This window comes from Symphalangus syndactylus, chromosome 1 (assembly GCF_028878055.3).
Source record: "Symphalangus syndactylus isolate Jambi chromosome 1, NHGRI_mSymSyn1-v2.1_pri, whole genome shotgun sequence".
Lineage (NCBI taxonomy): Eukaryota > Metazoa > Chordata > Mammalia > Primates > Hylobatidae > Symphalangus > Symphalangus syndactylus.
Window position 1 is genome coordinate 100537144 of NC_072423.2, and position 25693 is coordinate 100562836.

The 25693-nt window shown below is 52.9% G+C and overlaps 1 protein-coding gene across 4 annotated transcripts in view; it reads right to left on the reverse strand.

The window, feature by feature from the left end:
• KCNQ1 (potassium voltage-gated channel subfamily Q member 1) overlaps positions 1 to 25693 on the reverse strand; it is a 404394-nt gene that overhangs the window by 54805 nt on the left and 323896 nt on the right. For all 4 annotated transcript variants that reach the window (XM_055271769.2, XM_055271764.2, XM_055271779.2 and 1 more), the window contains 3 exons: positions 18302 to 18396; positions 17326 to 17372; positions 16308 to 16369 (listed from right to left, as the gene is read on the reverse strand). In XM_055271769.2, coding sequence (XP_055127744.2) covers positions 16308 to 16369; positions 17326 to 17372; positions 18302 to 18396 — 204 coding nt within the window. The remainder of the gene's footprint in view (positions 1 to 16307; positions 16370 to 17325; positions 17373 to 18301; positions 18397 to 25693) is intronic.

Genomic DNA, 25693 nt, shown 5'->3' on the forward strand with positions numbered 1-25693 from the left:
TGCACACACTGGACACTGTTCCACCCTGTGTCACCCTCCTCCTCACTCACTCCTGGTTGGCTCTGGGCTCCTGACTCCACTGACTGGGAAAACCGAGTACTTTCTCCTTCACACAGACAGATATGTAATTACGGGTCACTATGTGCGTTCCCCTGCCCAGCCATGGGGCTGTGCATTCTAAGGAGCAGGGGCCAGCCCATCCTGCTCACACTGCAGCCCCAGGCAGTGGCACAAGGTGAATGAATAAATGCACACAGTGCTTCAGAAGGATTCCTTTGCTTTTTTCCTCTCTGCTCCTGTGACTTCTGGTCCCTCCATCCCTCCAGAAGGGCCTCATTAAAAAAAAAAAAACTTTTTGCTTTTATTTTTAGAGACAGGATCTCACTGTGTTGCCCAGGCTAGAGTGCAGTGGTGTGATCATGGCTCACTGCAGCCTGGAACTCCTGAGCTCAAGCGATTCTTCTAACTCAGCCTGCTGAGTAGCCGGGACTACAGGCACACACCATCACGCTTGGCTAATTTTTTATTTTTATTTTCATAGAGACGGGGTCTCGCTATGTTGCCCAGGGTGGTCGTGAACTCCTGGCCTCAAGCCATCCCCTCTGTCTTGGCCTTCTAAAGAGCTGGGATTACACGTGTGAGCCACCATGCCCAGCCTCAGTTTTGAGGATATTCCTGGGTTCTGGAGAAAGCTCGGAGCCCTCACATGACCCTGCTAGTGCAATTTCCAACCATTATTGTATATGGTCCCTCTCAGTAAGAGGGGATATCACAGAGCCTTAGAACAAGATCCCTTGTGTTTGTCGGGTGCACCCAGGCTGGCCCTGCCTGATGCCCATGAGGCTGAACCCATTTGTAGCCCAGCGAGGATGGGTGGCCACGTAGCACGAGTCACCCAGGCATCAGCATCTCCTCAGCAGCTCCTGCCCTGACGGGGTGTTCACCCTGTTGGACAAGCGTCCCTGTGCGGGCAGCAGACAGGCAGCCACCTTGCCGCCCACACAGATGGCTCTTATGTGCCTGACCTGCGGCTCCCAGGGGGTGGGGAAGAGAGGGGGCGCTGTGCACTACGACACCTATGTGGGGGACTGGGGGCAGGGAGGGGGCGAGGGGCAGGGGGCTGCGTGCTGGCCCCGCTGTCAGGCTCGCCTTACTCGGCTAATCCTGAACGTGCAAGAACAACGCTGCTAAAGCCATGAGCTGGATCTCAGCCCTCCAGGGCCTCAAGCCCCCATCTCCTCTAATTGAGGCCTCACAGGGTGGTCTGCGCCCCCAGGCTCCCCCTTGTCCGTGGCTCTGGCCAGTGCCTCCTGCTGTTGCCAAGGTGGTCCAGGCACTGCCTCAGCCCGTACCCCACAACAGCTGTGCCCTCCGCCCAGAACGCTCTTCCTCTAGATATCCATAGGACGCGCTCCCTCACCCGCACAGACCTTTTCCTGGCAGCCCACACACCCTGCAACCTCTTCTTGAAAGGCCTGGGTCCGACCTGATGGAGAGTTTCTCTTGGGCAAAGGGAAGAAGGGTCACGGCCCCGCCCCCCGTATCCACCTGGCGCTTTCTACCTTTCTGAGAGCAGAGGCCACTGTAAAAGGGACCCTGTGCTGGGGGTTTTCTGGGTGCTGGACTTGTGGGCACGCCCCATCCACTACTGCCTGGTCCACACACTGGCTGCTGTTTCACAAAGATCTGGTGGTCAGAGGGGCTCCAGGTTTGAGAAGGGCCCTCAGAGAAGCATCCCCGTCCTATTCCTGCAGCGTCTTCCACACTTGGAGAGAGGTTCAGGCCTACGCTGCTCTGGGCCGCAGGGCCACCCCCTGGAGGCCGCGGGAGTGCGGGAGGGGACGCCGGGCCTGCAGGGGTGGAGGAGGGACCCGGGAAGGCATGAATGGAAGCGCCGGACCAGGGCGGGAAGCAGCGGACGCGGAACGGGGTGGGGAGGGCTCAGGTTGCCAACCCAAACAGCCCAGCGCGCCTCGGCCCTGTGTTTAATCCACAAAAATTTCCATCTGCCTCTGGAGCACTCGGAACCCGGGCAACGAAAGGCTGTTCGCGCGGCAAAGTAAACACCGGCTCCGTGCAGGGACTGCCGTGCGCTGCCTCCCAGTTTTAAACGGCAACGTCAGCCATTTTGTGGACGCCACCGTCCAAAGTGAGGCGGAAGCCCCCACCTGCGGGCTCGGAGCCAGGGCAGGAAGCCGGTCCCACTGCCCGGAGCGGCGCGGCGAGGACCTGGGCATCCACCTGCCGCCAGCGCCACATCTGACCTGGTGCCAGAACTCCAGCCCGGGAGGCCCAGGCCCCCCACCCCCACCGGCAGCTACCGCCAAGCCCCTGCACAACCTCGGGGTCCACACCTGACAGGGAGGGCCCGGGACGTGCTGGACCTGTGCCGCCGGTTCGCCCCGTCCTTCCTTCACCGCCCGCGGTTTCCCAGCCCAGTCGGCACGGCCAGGTCCCCTCCCCGAGAGGGAGGGGAGGCTCGGGTCGGGACATCTATTTTTGGTGGTGACCAAGCCACTGCTTAATATGCAGAACCGGCTGGGGGCAGGCTGTGCCCTGACCCACGGGGTGACAAGTTTAAAAAGGGGCCCATTTTGACCAAAATACATGTTTTTCTGAGGTTGGCCAGGGCAGCCAGGCAGGGTTTGCCGCACAGACAAGGCTCTGCACCGCCCTTACGCCCTGGCCCCTGCAGACGGCCAGCCCAGCCGGACTCCCGCAATTGATGCTGTCGATTATAGATCCGCACACGGTGCCCAGTGAGGGCTCGGCCACTGCGGGCTCCGGCCACCGTCCTGCTCGGGCACCTGACACGCCCCTGCCGCCTGCTGTCCTATCCCAGCCTCTCTCTGAAGCAGTTGCACTCACAGAAGTTGACACACACTTGAGCTGAATTTTTAAAAAGACTTAAATTTCCTCTCTGGCCAATATTGGAGGCCTATAAATAGAGTCATTCAGGAGAGGCTTGAGGGTGGCAATTGTCCCCCACAGGCAGGCTAAGAGAGAAACACCCCAAGAAAGAGAGACACTAGTGTGGGGAAAAGAACAGTTCTTGGGAGATTGCTGAGGGTAAGAGAAGCAGTAAGACGCTGGATAGCTGGGTGTGGGGGGAACCAAGACCTGGATTCAGGAGGCCTGGCCAGGGCCACGTAGTAGGGTTGAGGTGGAACTTGAACTTGCAGAGAGGCCCCTGATGCCATCCTCATGTTCACACCCTCTGAGCTCTGCCATCAGCCAAGCAGGCCTCCTGGGCCAGGAGCTTGTGACACTGCCCACGCCACAGGGCCTTTGCATGTGAGCGATCGGCATAGTGGTGCCTGTCCCCTCCACTGGGGGCCAGGAGGCTGAGGCACTGAGAGCCCACGTGACTTGCCAAGTCTCACAGCCATTGTGTGTAGGGGACAGAGCTTGCACCCCAGCCACTGGCTCCAAAGGCGCAACAGGAGGTCAGGCTTTTGCCCTGTGTGGGATGGGAAGAGGGTTTGTGTGTGGTCCTGTGTGCACAGCTGGATGCTGGGTGTGGATGGGCCACACCTGGATGAGGACCCTGAGTGATGAGCCCCTCCTATGGGGTTCAGGGTCCCATGGGTAACCAAGGGTGACAAAGTGAGACTGCACCCGCAGGATGGGGCTTGGCCTGGCTGTCTCAGTAGGTGCTGGGCCAGGCTAGGGCACCGCTGCCAGGGCTGTCCAGAGCAGTAGAACCAGAGGCAATGCCAAGTCCTGGTGTCACCGAGTGGTGTCACCGAGTGTAGACAACCCCAGCAGAGGAGGACCGGAGCCACATCAGACAGGCTTCTCTTCTGAGCTGGCGCTCTCCACAGTCCCATCACCCAGCGGCACTTAGTGGGGGGCTGTCTCTGTGGCGGGTTGAGGGTCATTTGGGCTCATGGTATGGCAGAGGGTGATTGGGATATGATCTGGGGGTCATGACCTAGGGGTCAAAGGGATATGATCCCCTCCAAGTCCCTGGACAGGGCTGGAATCTGCAGCTGACAAGTGCCCTTTGCCAGCCTCTGGCAACCTCATGGCAACCTATCCGAGGGTGGGAGGCACAGAGAGGAGCCTCTGAGTGGGGAGGAACTCACGGGATGTTAGGATTGGGGGTGGTCCTCCCAGGGGAGATCAGAGGACCAAGGTGGGACCTTGTTTCTGAGGCTCCTTTTCCCATCACACTCACCTCCACGTGAAATCACTTTACTGGGGGAAAAAGAAACACCTCGAAATGAGCACACCAACTACCTGACGCATCTCAATCTTGGACAAAGCGAGAAATCATGGTGGATCTCAGAGCCAAGCCCACGGTGGTCCCAGTGCCCAGGAGCTGGGCCTGGGAAGGGGGAGGCCAACAGCCCCAGCATCCCGGAGTGCAGCTGTCCCCTGGCCTCCCTTCCCAGCTGCGTCCTGGGTGGTGTGGCTCCACAGAGATGCGATCACGTTCCTTGGCAACTTTGGTTTCTTACTTAGCGGCACATCAACAATATCCCTCCCGAGCAATGACTGCCAGCAAAAGCTCATCCGTGGTTGGCACTGGGGCTGTGGCGTCGAGGTGTCTCAGCATATATCACGCTTCTCTATGGACAAACAGATGGCTTTGAGCTTGTTGCATGACAAAGCTTGCATGCAAAGCCTGACCCTGGTGCTTTTCTTTCCTAGGAGTGACGACAGTTTTCTAGTTTTCACAGGCAGTGCTAGAGTCCCTTCCAGGAGTTGTTACTTTAGTAATTCCCACTTCCTAGTAAGACAGAAGAGTGTCTGCTCTTCTGCACCCATGCCAGCACAGGGTATCATCATTTCCTTACATTTTGACTTTCGGGGTGTGCATTCGCCTGGCCACTGGTGGGGCCACTGTCTTTCCAAAGAAGGTTGTGGGCAGAGCTGGGCTGCGGTTCAGAGGTGTCTGCTGAGCCTGGTTCTAGGTGTGGCCTTTGGGGGTAGCCTGAAGTTGGGGGCGGGTACGGGGCCTCAGTTCCTGGCCAGGCAAGCCATGATGGCTATGAGAATGCCAGGTCTGAAGGGCTCCCACCTCAGGCTCCCTGGGAGCAGACTCAACCTGGCCCCAGGGGCCTCCTGCAAGCCTCCCTGGAGCTTGCTGGGCACAGGGACTCCCTGGCAGACACACCCACCCCTGCGCAGGAACGGGGTGGCAGTGCTCAGCATCAAACGCTGCTTTCATTATAGGTTTATCTTTGGAACCCCAGACAAAACAGGGCTTGTGTGGTTTGACTGAAGGGCAGCCCCTCAGGACTCCGCCATCCACTAAGACGGCTCCTCAGGAAAGAAAAAATACACTAACCTTAAAATAACCAGTTCCCAGAATAGCAAACTAATGACGGCTTCTAAAGGGAGCCCTTTGATCAGTCAGAGCCCCCGCCTTTGCCTATTTACGGCCCTGTCACTCAAAAGCAGCCCAGCAGCAGAGAGAGGAGTGTTGGGTTGGGGATGGGGGGGTGGGGTGGCGCAGAGGGGAGGGGGAGCTGCCGAGGAGAGGCAGGTCTGGGGCTGCCAGGGCAGTTCAGGCTGCCTAACTTTCTGATGCAACCAGCCCCTCAGTGGCAAGGTGCTCCCTGGCCTCTGAGACAGCCTGGAAGTGTGTCCTGCATGCACCGATGCACACTTCTCACAGTCTCCTGCGCAGCACCTTCCAGTTGTGAAGCTACGCCAGGGAACAGACCTGGCTGCAGGGAACCGGAAAAGGACCAGAATTCCAAGCGGACGTTCCTTAGGGACCTCGGGGAGGTGTGGGTCATGAGCTCTGGGGACTCGAGGCAGGGGAACTTGGGGAAGATGCTGTGGAGAAGGAGCCCAGGAGGGGTCTGCAGGGATGCATCTCTGTTGGGGGCATGGGGTGGAGAGGGGCACTGGGGCCATGAGATGGCAACTACTAGAGTGTGTTCTCCTGTACGGTCCCTGCCATCCACATTCACCACATTCTATGGGCACTCACTGAGCATTTCCCTGGGCCTGGCCTGGGTAAACGTTGGGGGAGCCACACTCACCTCCCCACAGGCGTGCACGGCCATGCCTGTCCAAAGCAGCGCTGTCCCATAGCTGAATCTGTGTGGCACAGCACTTAAAAGGTGGTGACTGAGACCCAGGAATGGAATTTTCATTTCATTTTAATAAATTAAAATTAAAATTTAAAGATAGATCCTTCATTCAGTTATTAGAAAACCCTTCAGTATGTTTGAAATGACTTAGGCATGGGAATCTCCTTTTTCAATGGTAAATTTTATGAAATCTAAATACAGACCAAGTCGTTCTCATGAAAACTCAGTGTCTAAATTGAAATGTGTAAAATATGCAGTGGCTTTTGAAGACCCAGTATGAAAAAGAAGAATGTCAATAATTTTAAGAGTTTTAAAAATGTTAATTATATATTGAAATGATATTTTGGATCTATTGGGTTAAATAAAATATATTATTGTAATCAATTTTACCTATTTCTTTTAAATTAAAAAAGTGGCTATTAGAAAATTTAAAATTATATCTGTGGCTAGCATGGATGAGCTGACCAGGAAGTAAGGGAGGTTAGAGGCTGAAAACTCAGTGAGAGTGGAACCCCAGAGGTAATAGGGGCCCTGAAGGTATTTGATGAGTGAGATGAACTTGAGCTTTGGTTTCACCAGGAATAGATGGTTATGTGTCAAAGCCCAGACCTGCCCCAGGAAGTCTCATAGCAGAGACTTACATAAAACTGGGACCCTCAAAGGGCTCTACTTTCATTGTGAGGGCCAATGAAAAATCTCCTACTCCCTGAGAAGACTGTAAGGAAAACTGCATTACTGCTAAGAGAAGGAGAACAAGTTCTGTCCTGGAAAGTCATATTCACAAGCTAGTCCATGCTCAGCTTGGAGGCTTGAATTCATACTACCTAAGTGGCCTAGAAAACTTTGAGCCTAGAATTGAAAGTCCAGGCTGGCAGTACACCCACATTTGTGGCAATGGAAGGGGTAAACATGATTCCTCCCTGAGGACCCCAACTTCACACCAGACTTCAGAAAGTCCCACAGATAAATTTTCAGATATGTAAGTTTACAATAAAAAAAAAAAAAAACCAGAAAAGAAATGAAACACCATGAATGAGAGTCAGCAGAAGAAAAAATCAAACAGGGAGGTGAACTCAGAAATACTTTAGATACTGGAATTAAGAGAAGCTTAATATAAATAGCCATATTTAATACACTTCAAGAAAAATTTTAAAGTTTGAACATGCAAGTAAAGAGGAAGATACAATTAAAATGACTTATCAGATATGCATAAGAACCCAACAGAACTTTTATAAATAAAATAATAATAATTGAAGTTTAAAATTCACTGAACAGTTTTAACAGCAGATTAAACACAGTCGAAGAAACAACTAGTGAACTGGAAGACGGATTCTAGAATACAGTACAGAGAGACAAAGTGATTTTTAAAAAAAAGGTTAAGAGACATGAAGGGAAGTGAGATGGTCTACTACTGGCCAATAAAAATTTCAGAAGGAGATAATGAGACTGAAGTGAAATCTTGGAAGTATTAACTGAGAATAATCTAGAACTGATGAAAGACACCAAAGCACTGAGTAAGGTAGCTCAGGCAGAACAAAAGAAACCTATTAACACATCCTAGTGAAAATGCAGACTAGAGTCAAAGGAAAGATCTTTTTTTTTTTTTTTTTTTGAGATGGAGTCTCGCTCTGTCGCCCAGGCTGGAGTGCAGTGGCACAATCTCGGCTCACTGCAAGCTCCGCCTCCCGGGTTCACGCCATTCTCCTGCCTCAGCCTCTCCGAGTAGCTGGGACTACAGGCGCCCGCCACCACGCCCGGCTAATTTTTTGTATTTTTAGTAGAGACGGGGTTTCACCATGGTCTTGATCTCCTGACCTCGTGATCCGCCCGCCTCAGCCTCCAAAGTGCTGGGATTACAAGTGTGAGCCACCGCGCCCAGCAAGTCAAAGGAAAGATCTTAAAGGCAGCCAGAGAAAAAAGATAGATTGTCTTCAAAGGAGCAACAATTCATCATGTTCATTCTCAATGGTAACAGTGGAAGCCAAAGGATAGCTCAATAACATTTTTAATGCGCTAAGAAAAAAGAATTTTGATAACCTAAGGCCTATAATTTTATAATTGGTGGAAATATTTTTTAAGATGACAGTAAAATGGTCATTTGCAGACAAAATCTGAGAGTTTTTCACTGAAGAAAATTTAAATGAATCCCTCAGTCACGTAAAAAGGTAATCCCAGACGTAAGATCTGAGACAAAAAAGAAATAACAAATGACAAAGAGGCAAATGGGTGAGTAAATTTAAACAAACATTGATTGTATAAAACACTACCAATTAGTGAGTTAAAAATTAAACACAGTTCAACTAAAATATACAATAGCAAAGTACTAAGTCAGGAGGAGAATAATTAAAGTGTTCTAGAATCCCTAATTTATTTCAGATATGGGTAGATATAGCAATTACTTCTGATATATATTCATTTAAAATGTTCTAGGTTTACCTTTACAAGAATGGTAGTAGAATACATAACTTCAAAACCAGTAGAGAGAAAAGTAGAATGAGAAGTAATAATCTAATGAGAGGCAAGAAAGAGGAGAAAAATAAATATTACAGATTTAGTACAAATGGAAAGCACAAAATACACTGCTAGAATTCAACCCAAATCTATTAGAAATTATATTAAATGTAAATGTACTAAATGATTTTTAAAAAACTCAGTAATATAGTGTTTACAAAAGACAAACCTGAAATCCTATCGTTGTAGGATTAGAAAGAAAAGGATTTAAAAATCTGACATCAAAGTCAGAAAAGAAAACCACACCAGTATCCTTTATGAATATAAAGTACATTCTTTTTTTTTCTTTCAATCAGCTTTCCTAGGTTGAAGATACAAACATTCTTAACAAAATATTAGCAAACCAAATCCAGCATCATATAAAAAGGGTTATATATCATGCCCACGTAGGATATATTCCAGAAATGTGAGATTGGTTTAACACCTGAAAATTAATGTATTATACCAAATCAGTAGAATAAGGAATAAAAACCACAGGATCATCTCACTAGACACAGAAAGAGCATTTGACAAAATCCAATATCCATTCATAATAAGAGCTCTCAACACACTAAAAATAGAAGGAAATATTCTCAACATGATAAAAGGCATCTATGGAAAACTCAGAGCTAATGGAAATTGATTGAATGATTTTCCCCACAAGATCTGCTCTAGCACTTCTATTCAATATTTTTTTTTGAAGTTCAAGCCAGTGCAATTAGGCAAAACAAAGAAATTAAAGGCATCTGATTGGAAGGAAGTAAAAATTGTCTTTATTGACACAAGACATGATCTTATATGTAGAAAATCTTAAGAAATCAATAGCAACAACAAAAATGGCTAAAGCCAAGAACACAAAAGTCATAGTTTACGAGATTGACATAAAAATTTAATGTTATTTCTATATACTAGTAATGAACAATTAATTCAAAATGAAATTAAGAAAACAATTCCATTAACACTAGCATGACAAATAAAATATTTATGAGTAAATGTAACAAAAGAAGTATCAAATTTATATGCCCCAAACTGCAAAATATCACTGAAAGAAATTAAAGTAGATCAAATAAATGGAGAGATATACCATGTTCATTGATTACAATACTCAATTTTGTTAATTTGTCAATTTTCCCCAAATGGATCTATAGATTCAACACAATGCCTATCAAAATCCCAGCAGGGATTTCTTTTTTAATTCACAGGTTGAAGCTAAAATTTATATGAAAATTCATAGGAATTAGAATAGAAACAATTTGTAAAAAGATGAACAAAATTAGAAAACTTACATAATTTAATTTTAAAACTTACTGTAAACCTACAATAATCAAGACAGTATAGTATGGGTTTACAGAAAGGCATATAGACTTACAGAAAGGCATATAGACCAACATAATAGAATTGAAAATCCAGAAATAAACCTATAAATTTATGGTCAATTGATTTTTGACAAAGAAGCCATGATAATTCAAAGGAGGAAATGGAGTATTTTCAACAAATGTTCTGGGGCAATTGGATATCCATAAGTAAGAATAAAACAAAACAAATCTAGACTTTACTTCATATCATACCCCCAAATTACCTCAAAGTAAATATAGACCTAAATGTAAGAGCTAATTCTATACAACTTCTAGAAGGAAAAAAAACAAAACAAAACAAAACAGGAGAAAATGTTTATGGCTTTGGATTAGGCAGAGTTCTTAGATAAAACATCAAAAGCCTGAGCCATATAAGAAAAGACAAATTGGACTTCATTAAAATTAAAAACTTTTGTGATTTAAAAGATGTGATTAAGGAAATGAAAAGACAGCCACAGAATGGGAGAAAATATTTGCAAGTCATAGATCTGATAAAGGACTTGTATCCAGAACATATAAAAAACCCTTGCAACTCAATAATAGAACAGACTACTTAATTAGAAAATGGGCAAGAGAGTTGAATAAACATTTCACCAAAGAAGACTATGAATGGCTAATAAGCACATGAAAAGTGGCTCAACATCATTAGTCATTAGGGAAATGCAAATCAAAACCACAATGAGATACCATTACATACTCACTAAAAGGGCTAAAATAGAAAAGACCATGTATTTGCAAGGCTGTGGAGAAAGTGGAACCTTTATACTTTACTGGTGAGAAAGCAAAATGGTATAAATCCTTTGGAAACAGTTTAGAAGTTTCTTAGAAAGTTAAACAGAAATTTGCCCTATGCCTTCTCAGTAATAATAGATCAAGCAGATAAAAACATTCCAATGAGAGTATAGAAGATTTGAACAGACCAATTAACAAGCTTGTTCCAGTGGATATGAACATAACACTGCACCCAACAATGTCAGAATATACCTTGTTTTCAAGTACAGAAGGCACATTTACAAAAATTGACCACATTTTTGCCGTAAATCATATTTCAAAACATTCTAAAGGATTAATATCATATGGATTGCTTTCTCTGACAAGAGGGCAACATTATGAGAAAGCTGTGCTACAGTTATAACAATGACAAAAACCACATTGCTACAGAACTCCTAGGATAAACAAGAGATCATAATGGAGATTAGAAAAATACTAAAGTGAATGAAGATTAAAATTAAATGCCATATATCAAAATGTGGGAGATGTAGTTTGAATGATATTTAAAGGAAAAATGTATAACCTTAAATGCATACCTTAAAAATTTAGAAAGCCATGAGATTAACAGTGGTTAGAAAAATTAAATCAAAAAGGAAATTTAGGAAGCCTGAAAATTAAGAATTATCCTATTCTTCATTTAGAGAGGTTAGAGAAAGAACAGTATATTAAGGCCAAGTAAATAGAAGGAATAAAATAAACAGAAGTAAATGAAACAAAACAAAATCACAATAGAGAGGATCAACAAAGCCAGAAGTCCACTAAACATTTAATAAGACAGGAGAATAGTGTCAGGTTTGATCACTAAGGGGGAAAACAGTGAAGGCACAAATAAATAATATTGAGAATAAAAAATGGGACTAAATGCTAATGGATGGACATTAAAATAATAATAAATGCCAATGAACATGGAAACTAAAATGAAATGTATAAATTCCTAGAATATATAACTTATCAAAACTGATACAAGAAGAAATAGAAAACCTGAACAGTCCATAATTATTAGCCATTGAATCAGGAATGATGAATCTTCCCACAAAGAAAACACCAGGCCTAGATCTCCTTACCTTTAAATTCCACCAAACATTTGAGGAAAATATAATTCTAATCTTATACAAAATATCCCAATATAGGAAAAGAGGGAACACTTCTTAACTTAGTCTGTGAGGCTCACATACATTTGACACCAAAACCTGATGAAGACCATACAAGAAAGGAAAATTATGTCATGTATGTATCTCACACATAAATACTGGCACAAAAATTGTGATATATTAAATATTAGTAAGTGAGATTTCAGCAGTGTTTAAGAAATAATATACAATGTGAAGGATTGGTGGGTGTGAGGAGAGGCCGGAGACTGCATATATGGCTGGAAAAATAATCCAAGTAACAGATGATAAAGGCCTGAACTCAGCAGGGGTTGGGCTGAAGGGAGAGGATGAACAGCAGCAAGGCGGCTCTGGGGGTGCAGCTCGGGGAACTGCCCAAGACAAAAAAGCCTTGGGGTCCAGCTTGCGGCCTGGTCGATGGAGGAGTCACACTGGAATGAGGGAAAGGGTAGCAGTGTCTGGGGGCAAACACCCAATTCTGGGAGGCTAGGCTGCCTGCATCCTTGAGGTTGGGGTCATGCACACAGCTTGGTAAAGGCATGGGCAGGGTGTGGTTTTGGGAGTCCCAGGTTGGGGGGCATTCTCATCCTGGAGGCCTGGATTCTGGGACCGGAGGCAGTGAAAGGAGTGTCAGGTGGAGGGGGCCCCTTCCCGCCCAGTGCTTTTTGAACTGGAACATGGAAACCCAGGACTCCCCTGTGTCCGGCTCTCAGCCATGAACATTTCCGGCAAAAACAGAGAAGAAAGAAACTCTCCCAGCCCACTGTGCTCCTCATATCAGCAAAAGCAGTATGAGCTTAGCTTGCAAAATAAACAGGGCCCAACGTAAACAGTGTGGCAGGACCTGGAGACCAAGCTAAGAATACTTGCTGGGGGAGGAGGGCTACAGCGGCCTCTGCCATCGATTCCTCAGAATGTCTGGGGTATGCAGCCCCCACACAGACTGCCAGCCCTGTGTGGGACTTCAGGAAGCCCAGTGGGGCCAGAGGGGGAGTGGGCAGGGCCAGCTCTCTCTGGACCTCTCCCTACTGCCTGCACTGATCCCTGGCCCACACTGAAGGCCCTGGGCCCTGCTGCTGGCACCCCCAGCCTGCCCCTGGCCTCAACCCTCCTCAGCCTCTCCATACGGACTTTGGGTGATATGAAACCCCTCCTTGCTCTCTCCACCTCATCTCCCACCCCTGTCTGTGTCGTCCTTGGGACCAGCTCTTCATCTAACTAGCTGTGTGACCTCAGGCGACCACTCAGCCTCTCTGAGCCTGTTTCCCCATCCATAAAAGAGGATTTATGTGGGCATTTGAGCAAATAAGAGTCCTCTCCAGAATAAAGAAGACAATAATCTAAGATGAAAACAGAAAGGGCATGAGGCAGCTTTTGTGACTTTTGACCCTAAGGACATAAGCAGGAGTCAAACCCTCTCATTTGACAAGGGAGGGAGGCCCGCAGGAAGTAGACTCGCTGTGAGGAGGCCCCTGGGTCTGCGGGTGTGGGTGGGTTTCTGCTCTCCACACCCTGGAGAGAGGCAGAACCTGAGCCACCAGGACAGGCACAGGGGTGGAAGGGATCCCTGAGCCACCAGGACAGGCACAGGGGTGGAAGGGATCCCTGGAATGGGGACGTCCTGCAAAGTAGTTGGGAGGTCTGTGTTGGAGCAGACACTGCACTGTCAAGCAAGAGTTTTGAAGAGGCCGCAGGACTGTGGCAAGAAGGGAGACCCCCAGACCCCTCTCTCCAATGTGGGTCCTTGGCCAGGACACCAAAGAAGAAGAGGGCTCCCTGCCAGGGAAACTGAGGCAGCCCTGAACAAGCTCAGTTGGCCTGCACTGGTGAACTCCCTGCAAGGGGACACTCCAGGCCTCCCTGATTCTTAGCATGACCCCTTCCAAGAGGAGTGCCAGCCAGCTGTGCATCCCAGAGACCTCTCATCCCATGGCTAGGCAAGCTGGCCTGGGATGGGACTCACTGCACAGCCCAGCTGAGGGGCTGAGCTAAGCTGAGAAAGCAGTTGGAGGCTGGGGCCTTGACTCCCTTCCGGCAGGCAGCCAGACTGGCGGGATGGGGTGGGGGAGGGTGCCAGTGGGGAAGGCCAGGAGCTCTGGCTGGGGTTGGCGGGGCCGGCGGGCATTGGCATCGCTGCACGCCTGCTGGGCCTCCGAGGGCCGGGCGGCTGCTGGATTTCCTGCCCCTACTTCCCGAAGTCAGCAGGATTGCACTTGGGGTATTTACGGTCCCGATGGCTGCACTGATAATGGAGATAACTTGAGCCAGGCTATGCCACCAAGCCCTCCAGGCCCAGCCAGGCCCTTTCTCAGGGTCTGTCCCTGAGGGGTGTACCAGTCAGTGGCAGGGCAAGGACCAGGTAGGCTACCACCTACCCGCCTAGCTCAGCACAGCTCTGTCAACTCTTTGATGGGCAGCCAGGTTCCAGGTAGACCCCTCAGAGGGGCTGAGATTTAGTGTCGACTGTGGGTGCCACTCACCACCTCAGAGACCCCAGGCAGAGGACTCGAATGTAATGGCAGGGAGCCAGGGCCCACCAGGGCTGTGCGTGCAGAATCTACCAGAATCCTCGTGGCCCCGGCTCAGAGCCTGACAGGGCACCAGGATGTGGCCCCAGCCTTGTTCTTAAACCTTGCCCTAGGGATCAGGGACTCCGGAAAATGCTTCCCTTTGTTGCTCAGATGTGAAGAAATTGGGTGCATAATTTTGTGCCTTCAAGGCCAGCGCTGGCCCCACTGCAGGCCCCCACACCGACCTTGGCTGACTGAGGACTGTGTCCTTGTTCCCAGGCCCCAGCAGGCTGCTGGACGGCCGCTGTGCACGTCAGGAAGGGGCCGCTGCACTTCAGGAGGCCCTGTCTGCCACCCACCATCACCCCCGCAGGATGCCAGGCTCCAGGTCTGGGCTTAAAGGGTGGCCTGTCCCATGGAACAGGGGCAGAGCCATAAGAAAGGCCTGGGACAGTAGCATAGGCCATGGAACCAGAGCTGGGCAGGGAGTGGCGGGGAAAGGCGGGGGCTGTCCCCAGCGTGTGCTGTCCAGAAAGGGCCACCGACACTCCTGCACGTCAGGGATGTTCACACCCCACCTGCCTGGCTGCAGCCGAGATGGAAGCAGGAGTGGAAGTGGGGGAACGGGGTGCCACTCCCTGTCTCTACCACAGCTTTCCTTGATGTCTAGAAACTCCTGGCCATGCCAACAACACACGGTACCCGGCCCTGCTGTACTGGGTGTGCCAGCCAGGAGTCACCCAGCCCTTGTGCAAAGAGAAAGCCAAGGAAACACCGTGTTCCCCAGGCAGCAGAGAGGGCAAGGCTTCTGGGTCTCTGAGCTTGCCAATCCTGTGAACTGACCTCTCCCGGGTCTTGCTTCCTGTCCTGCCAGATGGGCGCCATCTCCCACTGGGCCATCTGCCTGGCAAAGGCCTGCACCAGCCCTGCTCAGGCCTGTGCTGACAGAGGGTGGCCAGGCCCATGGGACTCAGGGTACTGTGGTCACATAGCCCCACGGGGCCAGGCACCTGAACACCAGCCTTCGCTCTTTCTGCCTGACCCAGTTTGCTGGGCTCAGGGCCCCACGGCCGCCCCAGGCCATGGGCAGATGGTGCCAGGTGGGGAGAGGGTGACGCTGCAGGTCCTGGGGGCCAGGACGGGTGGGGCAGGAGCAGGAGCCTGGGCTGGGCTGTGCCTGCCCCGCCTGCCCGGCTGCAGCCGAGATGGAAGCAGGCCAGAGCCAGGCGTTGCCGGGGAAACCGGGCGGCAGACGCACTCCCTGCCCAACTGAAATTCCTCTATTTTTAGCCTCTCAGCTACTTTCAGATAAAGTCCATGTAGACGGACTTGCTGTTCGGCAAGATAACAGCCCGCTTCAAACCACAGAGACTTCAAAGGGCAGTGGTGGGCTCAGCCATGGGCCCGAGAAAGGCCCTCCCACCGCACAGATCCTCCGGCAGCTCCCAGGGTGCCTGGGGGAGAGGCTCCGGCCTGAGGGACAGAGTGATGGGCACAGAGCCTGGTGGGGAGTGGGGGCCTGGTGGGTTCGGGGTGAACAGAAGATGCCTCTCTTCCCATGAACCCATCCCAGCTGGGCCCTGCATCTCCCTGAGCCCTCAGCCGGCCCCAAGTGGAGGCCCCAGACAGCTGGGCCCAAGAGAAGGCTGGGATATGAGGCCAGCTCCTGCCACCCTCCACACAGGACACAGCCAGGAGGCTTGCAAAGCACAAAGCAGACTATGAGAGGCAGCGGGAAAGAGCTGGGGGAGGGGGCACTTGGTGCCACCTGCCAGTAAAGACGCCACTTGTCAGAGGATGAGAAACCAGCCTGGCCTGGCTCCTTCTATGGGGGACCAATGCCCAGCCAGGTGGGCAGTGGGCCCGGGCCCCTCTTGGGAGTTGCTGGGCAGGCTGCAGTAGGCACTGGAGGGAAGGTGGGGAGGCCTGCAGGAGCTTCACATTCACACGCAGACCACAGGGAGGTGCCTGCTGGCCCCAGGACGCTAACCAGAGCCACTGAGGGCCGGCGCGTGAGCCTACCTTGTCTTCTACTCGGTTCAGGCGGGCGCCAATCGTGTTGCTGCCGCGATCCTTGCTCTTTTCTATGGGGGATAAAACACCCAAATCAGGGCCGAGTGCTGGGGTGGGCCGGGGACTTCAACTGGGCTTGGGGAGTGGGGTGGTAGGGCTGGGGGAGGTAGCTAAGAGTCAAAATGCCTAAACCTACTAGGACATTTTTAAAAAGTGTCCTATGACAAAAATACCAGGGGTGGTACGGTGGCCGGGCATGGCTGCAGCTGGGGACCTGGGCTCCATCCTGCTCCACCCTCTCCACCTCTGACCTCCGAGAGCCCTAGGGGGCTGCCTAAGCTGGCCACACTGCCAGGTGTGCAAGCCCATGCCATTCCACTTCCGGGCGGCATAAGCCTGACTCCAGGCTGGGGGACACAGCTGCTCAGCTGCCCCTGTCACACCAGTCCACACTGTGAGCCATGGCTGCAGTTTGCATTTGGGCTAGGGAAACCCCAGGGAATGTGCCTTTTCCCTGTCATTCCCCGGAATGACTCACAGCCCCGTGTCCAGGGGACCCAAGGAATTTGGTGAAGGAGCCAGAAAACCAGCCCCAAGGCTGTGGCCAGGTGCTTCTGTCCCTCTCAACTTGAGCCCTGCAAGGCCTCCACCCATAGTCTCTTGAATTCTGGGCTGGCAGCTCACCCCACCCAAACCCCACCCCAGGCCCATCCCCAGGATCACCCCCTTCTGCAAAGTTGCCCTGGGTTCATGTTTCCACACCCAGAGCCTAACCTCAACGCCCTGGAATTTAAAGGGACCCAGGTAGGTTCTTATGAAACCTGAATATTCCTTTGTGAAACGTACTTTGGAGCCACTTTGCTAAGAGTGGGGTCTACCTCCCCTTACTCCCTGGCTTTCATTTCATGTCATGCACTTTGGAGGCCAAATGGCCTGTTCTGACATCATGGTGAGAGCCAGGAAGGCAGAGGCGTGGGAGAGTCCATTGCAGGCTGCTGGGCCCAGAGCAACTGACACAGAAACCCACCTGAGACGGAGATGAACAGTGAGGGCTTCCCAATGGACTGGTCCAGCCTGGGAGAGAAGGAGACAGACACCAGTTCACACCTGGCCCTGGCACTGTACAGATGCACTGCCATCTGTGGGACGGACAGGTTGATGTGCCCAGCAAGACAGTGTACTGCCCTCCCACTCTGGGGACACCCCCGACCCTAAGACCTGCCAAGTCACTCCCAACCCCCCAGAGGGCCATGCTCCTAGGGGGCTGAGCAGGGAGCTCGGAGAGGAGGAGTGGGTGGGCTGCCTCTCAGACTTCCTCCATGGGGGTAGGAGTAGGAGGCAGTGGGTCAGCCATGGGCAAGGCAGCCTGACCCCTTGCCTGTGGCCAGAATGGACACGGGCTCCCAGCCATACCCTGTAACACATGGAGCTAGCTCCCAGGCGAGCCCATCTCGGAGGCACAGCTGCTCTGAGCCTGTGCAGGCCCGGGAGGATGGTGCAACCCCATGGGAACACATTGGCTCCCCACAGTCAGGGTCTCCAGCTCCAAGTCAGTTGGCGGAGACCCGTGGGGTGGGGCCTGGCACCAGGCAGTGTCTTCCCAGGGCTGGGCCCGGCACCTTTCTCAGAGGTGACAGGGAAGGCAGGTGGGCTGGCTGCCGAGTGTCCTGAAGTTGTGGGGAATGTGAAGCTGGTGTCGCTGCCTGAGCAGGGACGGAAGCGGGTGTTTGCCTCCCTTACGTGCCTCCCCTACCCCAACTCCTCCATCGTCTCAGATCCGGGTGGGGACCAAGGCAGAGCTGCCTGGTGGGCTGGTTGTGAACCGTGGCCGTGGCCAGCTGCCCTCCCTCTGCAGGGGTGGGGGTGGTAAGGAGAAGGGGGTGGTTGAGAGGCAAGAACTCAGGGTCTCAGCCCCTCCCTCCTCCTGCACCGCTCATCGTGCAGCTGGGGCTGGGCTGGGCAGGACCCGTGCACCCTCCCCGCTGCCCTTTGGCCGTGCCCACCTCCTCTGCAGCTCTTTGATGCGCACCATGAGGTTGAGGTGGCCCTGCGAGTACTGCTCAATGACGTCCCGCACATCGTAAGGCTTCCGCGCTTGCTGCGGGACAAAAAGACACGCATCACTTCTCCTCCCTGTGCCCTGGCCATGTGGCTCAAAGTGCAGGCAGTGACAGTGTCTGCCCTCGGGAGGCTTGTGAAGACCTGGGAGCTTGCCTATGTGGTGATGGCATAGGCCTGGTTCCAAGTGTGCACAGTAGCGAAGCTTGTCCCCATCAGCTTGGCCACGGGGCTCTGGGTAGTCCTGGGCCATCGGCTCGGCCTCTCTGGGTCCCAGCTTCCTGTCTACTCACCAGCAGGGGCCTGCCCCCTCCTATCTTCCACCCCCCACCGCCCCAGGCTACCAGTCCTGGTTCTCAATAGCTTCAGGAAGAGCTGGCCCCCTCAAGGGGCCAAGGAGCAGCACAGTGCCAGGCACTGACCAGGAGGCACAGCTCTGCATGCCCACTACCTACCTGGGCCCCAGACTGACTCTTGACATGCTCACTGGCTGCAGCCCCCACTGTCCTCAGGGTAGGGAGCGGGTCTACTCTGCATCCTTCCTGGCAGTTTGTGCCAGGCAGCAGGGGTGGCCCCAGATGACAGCCTCAGCCTGCAGCACTTACTGTGAGTGACAAGCATCTGCTTGGGCTCCCACAGTGGGGCTGGGGCCATGTGAGGCAGGGCAGGGGACCTCAGGGTTCCCAGGCTTGTTGCCAGCTCTGAGCCTATAAGTGGGACTCAGGTGACATCTTGAAACCACAACAGAGAAAACAAAGCATCTCATGATATCAGCAAACCCCAAGCCACACTTGTGGCCTTGCTCCCAAGGGCCTCACTCAGGTGGAGCAGCCAGGCTGAGTGGGGGTTTGATGGCCTAGGAAGGCCTTGGCCCTGCAGGCAAGCCAGCACGTAGGACAACAGACTGCTTCTATCCCAAGAGGCCACTGGGTGACCGGGTGAGGCCCAGGGTAGTCATCATGAGTGCTCAAATAGCCACCTTAGCACTGAGCTAGTGGCTTTCCTGCCTTTTGCTGGGGAATTTGCAAGACCCAAGAGACAAGCCAAGCAGCTTGGTGGGGAGGGGTGGGGCAGGGCCAGCCCAAGTCAGAGGGAGGCAATTGAGGCCAAGGATGAGAAAGGAGGAAGCTCAGGTACCGTTGACGGCCCGGGCTGGGTCTGGGAACATGCCCTCCCTGCCCACCTGCTACCTCTCTTTGGGGTCCTACTCCTGAGACCAGGGTGACCTTAATCTGAGGATGCAGCCACTTCCGCCCTGGGAAGCTGCAAGTTCCCAGACGGGGAGACCCTGAGGTCAGGTCTCCACGTACCCACTTTCAGCTCTAGACACACTTTTGACATGCCCAGGGGTTCTGCCACCAATGCCGGAGGCTTGGTGGAGTTATTACAGCCCACCCAACATTATTTTGGACCCCAGGGATCCCAAGACAGGGCAGAAACCTCCTCCCTACCAAAGGCTGGGCCTCAGAAGTTCAGGGGGTTCCTCTTCCACCTGACACCAGCAGGTAGGGCCCTCACTGGCAACACTAGCCACTCTCTGGGCCCTGAATGGGAGATCCTGAGATCAGGAGGGCTAGGATGGGGCCCGTGTCCTCACAACACAGCTGTGCCCCATGGAAGGAAGGGCCTGCTGTTCCTGGGGCCACATTGGGCACCAGGATCGCCGGCATTGCTCAGAAATGACACACCAAGGCCCGTGATAGGGTCAGGCATGGGGTCGGACTCTAGGCAGACCCTCTGGCCCGCCATGTACTCAGTTTGATAACAGTCATAAAAACCATACTTATGTACGGGCTAGTAATAACATCCTTAGGCCGCAGTTTCTCCTGTCATATGGGAATGCTAAGTCCTTCTCTCTTCTGTAAGATAAAATGCTGAGCCCTGTCTCTCTCTTCTGTAAAAGGGGATGCTGAGCCCTGTTTCTCCTTCCTATAAGATGGAGATGCTGAGTTCTCTTCTATGAAATGGGATGTTGAGTCTTGATTCTCTTTGCTGTAAGATGGGATGCTGAGCCCTGTCTCTATCTTCTATAAGATGGGATGCTGAGCCTTGATTCCCCCTTCTGTAATATGGGATGCTGAACCCTGTCTCTCTCTTCTTTAAGATGGGATGCTAAGCCTCAATCCTCCCCTTCTATAAGGTGAAGACCCTCTGAGGGGTCTACCTGGAACCTGGCTGCCCATCAAGGAGCTGACAGAGCTGTGCTGACCTAGGCGGGTAGGTGGTAGCCTACCTGGTCCTTGCCCTGCCACTGACTGGTACACCCCTCAGGGACAGACCCCGGGAAAGGGCCTGGCTGGGCCTGGAGGGCTTGCTGGCACAGGCCTGCAGACCTGGGCCATTCTCAGGGTCCTGGCCTGTGTCCTAAGACAGGAAAGGGGACCCACTCCCCCCTCACCTGGAAGGGAGTACAGGGCTCACTGTGTTCCTCCCCAGGGACCAGCTTTTTCACCTGTGGCTACCAGATGCTACTATTAGCATCTGGTAGCATCTCTTGTACCTGGTAGCATCTCCTGTAAGATGGAGATGCTAAGCTCCCTTCTGTAAGACGGAATGCTGAGCTTTGATTCTCCTTTCTGTAAGATGGGATGCTGAGCCCTGATCCTCTCTTTTGGAAGATGGGACGCTGGGCCCTGTTTCTCCCTCCTGTAAGATGAAGATGCTGAGCTCTTTCGGTAAGATGGAATGCTGAGCCTTGATCTTCCTTTCTGTAAGATGGGATGCTGAGCTCTGATACCCCCTTTTGGAAGATGGGATGTTTCTCCTTCCCGTAAGATGAAAATGCTGAGCTCCCTTCTGTAAGATGGGATGCTGAGCCCTGATCCTTTCGGTAAGATGGGATGCTGAGCCCTGATCCTCCTTTCTGTAAGATGGGAGGCTGAGCCCTGTTGGTATCTTCTATAAGATGGGAGGCTGAGCCTTGATCCTCCTTTCTGTAAGATTGGACGCTGAGCCCTGTCTATCTCTTCTATAAGATGGGATGCTGAGCCTTGATTCTCCTTTAAGATGGGTTGCTGGGCTCTGTTTTTCCTTTCTGTATAATGGAGATTCTAAGCTCCTTTCTGCAAGATGGGATGCTGAGCTCTGTCTCTCTCTTCTATCAGATGGGATACTGAGCCTTGATCCTCCTTTGTGTAAGATGGGTTGTTGAGCTCTGTTTCTCCCTTCTGTATGATGGAGATTCTAAGCTCTCTTCTCTAAGATGGGATGCTGAGCCCTGCCTTGCTCTGCCTTAAGGGAGGGAGTGAGGATGACATAGGATGGGAGTTGAGAAAGGTCAGGGAATCCTAAGCCAGCACCATGCCAGAGCCAGAGTCACAGCCGGCTGTGGCCGAGCCTCTCTTGAGAACACATTGAACATGGCATGAGTCATGGTGGTGAGCCTCCTGCAGACCACAGAAGCTGAAGCATGGGGCACCTCCAGGCATCCTGGGTGAGGTGTGGGCAGGTGAAGGGAGGCAGGGCAGGGGAAAACCAAGGCCTGGGAGTCCCTGGGCCACTGTGACCAGGTGGGTGTAGGTGTGTGTGTTAGCAGCCTCTGCAGATGCAAGTGCTTTCAAACAGGCCTGTTGTGGGCAAGGAAGTATTATGTGCCTGAGTGTGTGCATGTCTGCAGGAGCAGGGCTGGGTGAGCCTATGAGCAGAGAGCTCCCTGTACCTTCAGCCACAGCCTTACCTGGTGTAGGGCATAGCCCAAGAAGGCTCAGCAATGCCCGCAGACCATGAGGACCCACGGCCCAGTGGCATTCCAGCCCACAGAGACTTATCCTGGAGCCACTGAGATCCCTGCTAGGATATGGTTAGGGCTCACGGGGGCCTTTGTCTAGTGGTCATCTGGGGTTGGGCTGGAAAGATCATCCTGACTTCAGGAGCCTGAGATGAGCTGAGATAATGCAGGCCTGTCCAGACTGACTGATGGTGGACAGGGAGTTCAAGGCAAACTTGAAGGGCGGAGAGGCTCTGGCTCCTTGGGCCAGACACAGGGGTGGCTGGCCAGGGACTTATCAGCCAGCAAGGTAGGCAGAGGGGTCACCTGCCACATCAGCAGCCCCTGAGGCCAGCGGGGGTGGGGTGGGGTGCAAGCAAGCAGACAGGCTGGCGTGGAGGAAGGGAAGCATCCTGAGAGGTGGGCTAGGGGAGCCCCTGGAGCCACACACAACTCCTCACTCCCATGGGCTACCACTCCCCTCACCCTGGCCCCACCCCTCCATGCTGCCCCCAGCAATGAGAGCCAGCTGGTGAGGTCGGAGGGAGTCCCAGCGGCTTTGTGTAGGAGCCTCTGTGCCCTGCGAGGATCCTGTTGCTGCCAGGTTTCTGCAAGGCTTCCAGGGCCAGGGAGCAGGGGAGGAGCAGACAGTGGGGTGGGGGTTTCCCAGTCTGCTTCAGGAAGCCTCTTGGGCCATTCTCAGGGTCCTGGCCTGTGTCCTAAGACAGGAAAGGGGACCCACTCCCTCCCCCGCCTGGAAGGGAGTGCAGGGCTCACTGTGTTCCTTCCCAGGGACGAGCTTTTTCACCTGTGGCTCAGAGACAGGGCCTGCTGGGGCTGGCGCAGATGATCTCTCTCTCTCTGTCCCTCTCCCTCTCTCTCTTTTTGTATTTGTTAATTGCTTATTTACCAAGAGAAGCCATTTCTTGGCCCACATATTCATGTTTCACAGTTCAGGAACACAGGTCACTGACAAGCTCCTAGGTAATTCAACCCGAAGAAATTCTTTATATTCCAAAATCACTTTGCACTCCGAAAGATACCAGCCCTCCTCATCACCTCAAAATCTTTTAGAGCATCATAATATCTGTAGAAATCATGTGCCTTTTTTCTTGGTCCAGACACATCAAACTTACAGAGAGCTGCAACTCCCAGGTATTCAACGAATGCTCCAACAACATGAAATTGCAGACGCTTGGCCAGGAGGCTACGCATCTGAGGTTTCATCACAAGACTGGAAGCCATGGTAGTTATTATCACAATGGGATATCCTTGATATCAACCTCAATGCCAGTGTCCTTCCTGGCTGATGGAGAAATGGATGGCTGGATGATTTCTTGACCTGAGCTGGAGGCTGCCCACACCACCCCTGGAGCTAGGCCTGCGCAGGAGCCATCAGGGGTCTGCGTGCTTTGCTGGGTTCCCCCAGACCTTGGAAGCAGCCCCCAGGATGCCCAAGTGGCGCAGTTCCGCAAGCCTTGGTGGGCTCTGGCTCTGCCCTGCTGGGACCTGCTCTGCACTCAGGCCAGACACCGGCCCCACCCTGGGAGGCTCCCCGTGACCCTCTGCTCTACTGCTGGGGTGACGTCAGCTGCTTCGGCTGTCATGACCATGCTGTTCTCCAGCAAACTGACACACCCTGGCCCTTCCCATGGTCTCCTCTGCCCTCGGGGGACTGTCCTGCCCAGACCTGAGTCCCAAGGGGGTTCCCGCAGCCCCTTCCCTGTCTGGGAGAGTGTTGGTGCTGCCAGGAGGCCGGCCTCTCTCTTCCATTGCTGCCGAGCGAGCTCCCTGCTCCGGCAAGGCCCTCCATGCCAGCACCAGAGAGAGGAGACGGTCCCAGAATGGAGACACCCTGGTCCACTGGGGCTGTCAGATCTCCCCTAGAACATGACAGGCAGATCTCCGGACACTGGCCAGCAGCGGCATTTACCATGACTTTTATTTTGACTGCAAGAGGTACCAGGCCCTGCTGGGAGCTTAGACACAACTTGGTTCAGTTGAGTCATGAACCACCCCCTTCCCTGGGGGGATGCAGGCAGGAGGGCCAGCTGAGAAACACCACTGTGGGAGGGCTGTGCATGCAAAACCCCCCTGGAGATGGCGGCCCGGTGGCCAGAACGAGGGCCCACATACTGCTCTCGGCAAGGGCCTGGCCGAGGGCTGCTCTTGGGGCTCAGAGTGACGACGAGCCTGGCGGGTGGTGGCCTGGGGTTGCTGGGGGCAAGGCCTGGGTAAGGCACTTGCATATGATCTTATGCCAAACCCTTAGGCTCTCGTTCCCCTCACAGCTGGGGAAGAACTTGCCCAGGGCTGCCTGGGCCGGGGTCTGCACCCAGACCGCCCGGTGAAGTCTGGAGGCTGAGGTGGCTCCAGGGCCCAGATGGGTAGGGGCTCCACCAAGGAGACGGTGGGCGGGCCTGTGTCGATCCTGGGGCCTGGAATGGAAGGTGTGGCCTGGTGTGAAAGGCATGGCTGCAGGGGGGACCAGACTTGAATGTCACTGTCAGTCCGTCTGGATGGGTCCTGCGTGATCTTGGCTCATCTCAGGCTCCTGAAGTCAAGATGATCTTTCCAGCCCGACCCGACAACCACCTGACAAAGGCCCCCATGAGCCCTGACCAGACCCTAGCAGGGAGCTCAGTGGCTCCAGGATAAGTCTTGGTGGGCTGGGATGCCACCGGCTGTGGGTCCTGGTGGTCGGCGGACATTGCTGAGCCTTTCTGGGCTGTGCCTTATGACTGGTGAGGCTGTGGTTGAGGTGCCAGGAGCCCCCAGCTCAGAAGCCCCACCCCGCTCTGCTCCTGCAGACACGCACTCACTCAAGCACGTCACACGCCCTCCGCTCCAAGGGACTCAGGCAAGTCACCCCCCAGCCTTCCCTGCTTTGTGATCTATGCCTTCTGGATCACCCACCACAGAGGATACGGGGTTCCCACACCTACACATGTATTTCCAAGCCAGGACTCAGTACCCTCCACCACCGCCTCCATCCGAGGAATGTCCCCAAGGCAGGAGGAGGGGAGACATGCCTGCCATGAATGGCATTCTCTGCGGGGCATGGACTCTGGGGGCTCTAAGGGGCTTCTGTAGGTGGGGCATGCCCATGGAGCTTATGCAAGCCCCAGAGCTCCAGCCACACCTGGCCAAGGGGACCCCACTTCTCACAGAGCAGGACCCAGCCTCCCTCCATCCTCCCAACTCACAGAGGGTGGGGGAGCAGGGAATGAGAACACTGAGCCAGTGGAGGACAGGGCTGGGGGGTCTGGGGAACCTGCCTTCCCAGCTTGGTGACTCAGGGCAGGCTCTGCACCATCTCTGAGTCATTCTGATGTCACCCTCACATCTCTCACTAATGCTGCCTTGCACAACCCACCCCACGGGAGGACTGAGTGAGCCACACGGCTGCTGCCTTCTACTTGGTGAAGAAGACACTGCATGTGTCCCTGGTTCCAGGCCGGGCCTCCAAGGATACGTCCTCTGAGGGGCCTGCTGTCTGGGGTTCAGTGGGGTAGGCACTGTCAGGTCTCAGATAGGCCTGCCTGTGTGGCTTGGGGGTGGAGGCCTTGACAGCCTCCACTATGGGCAGGAGAGAACCCAGGAGAGGTGTGGGCAGCTGCATCAGGCTGCG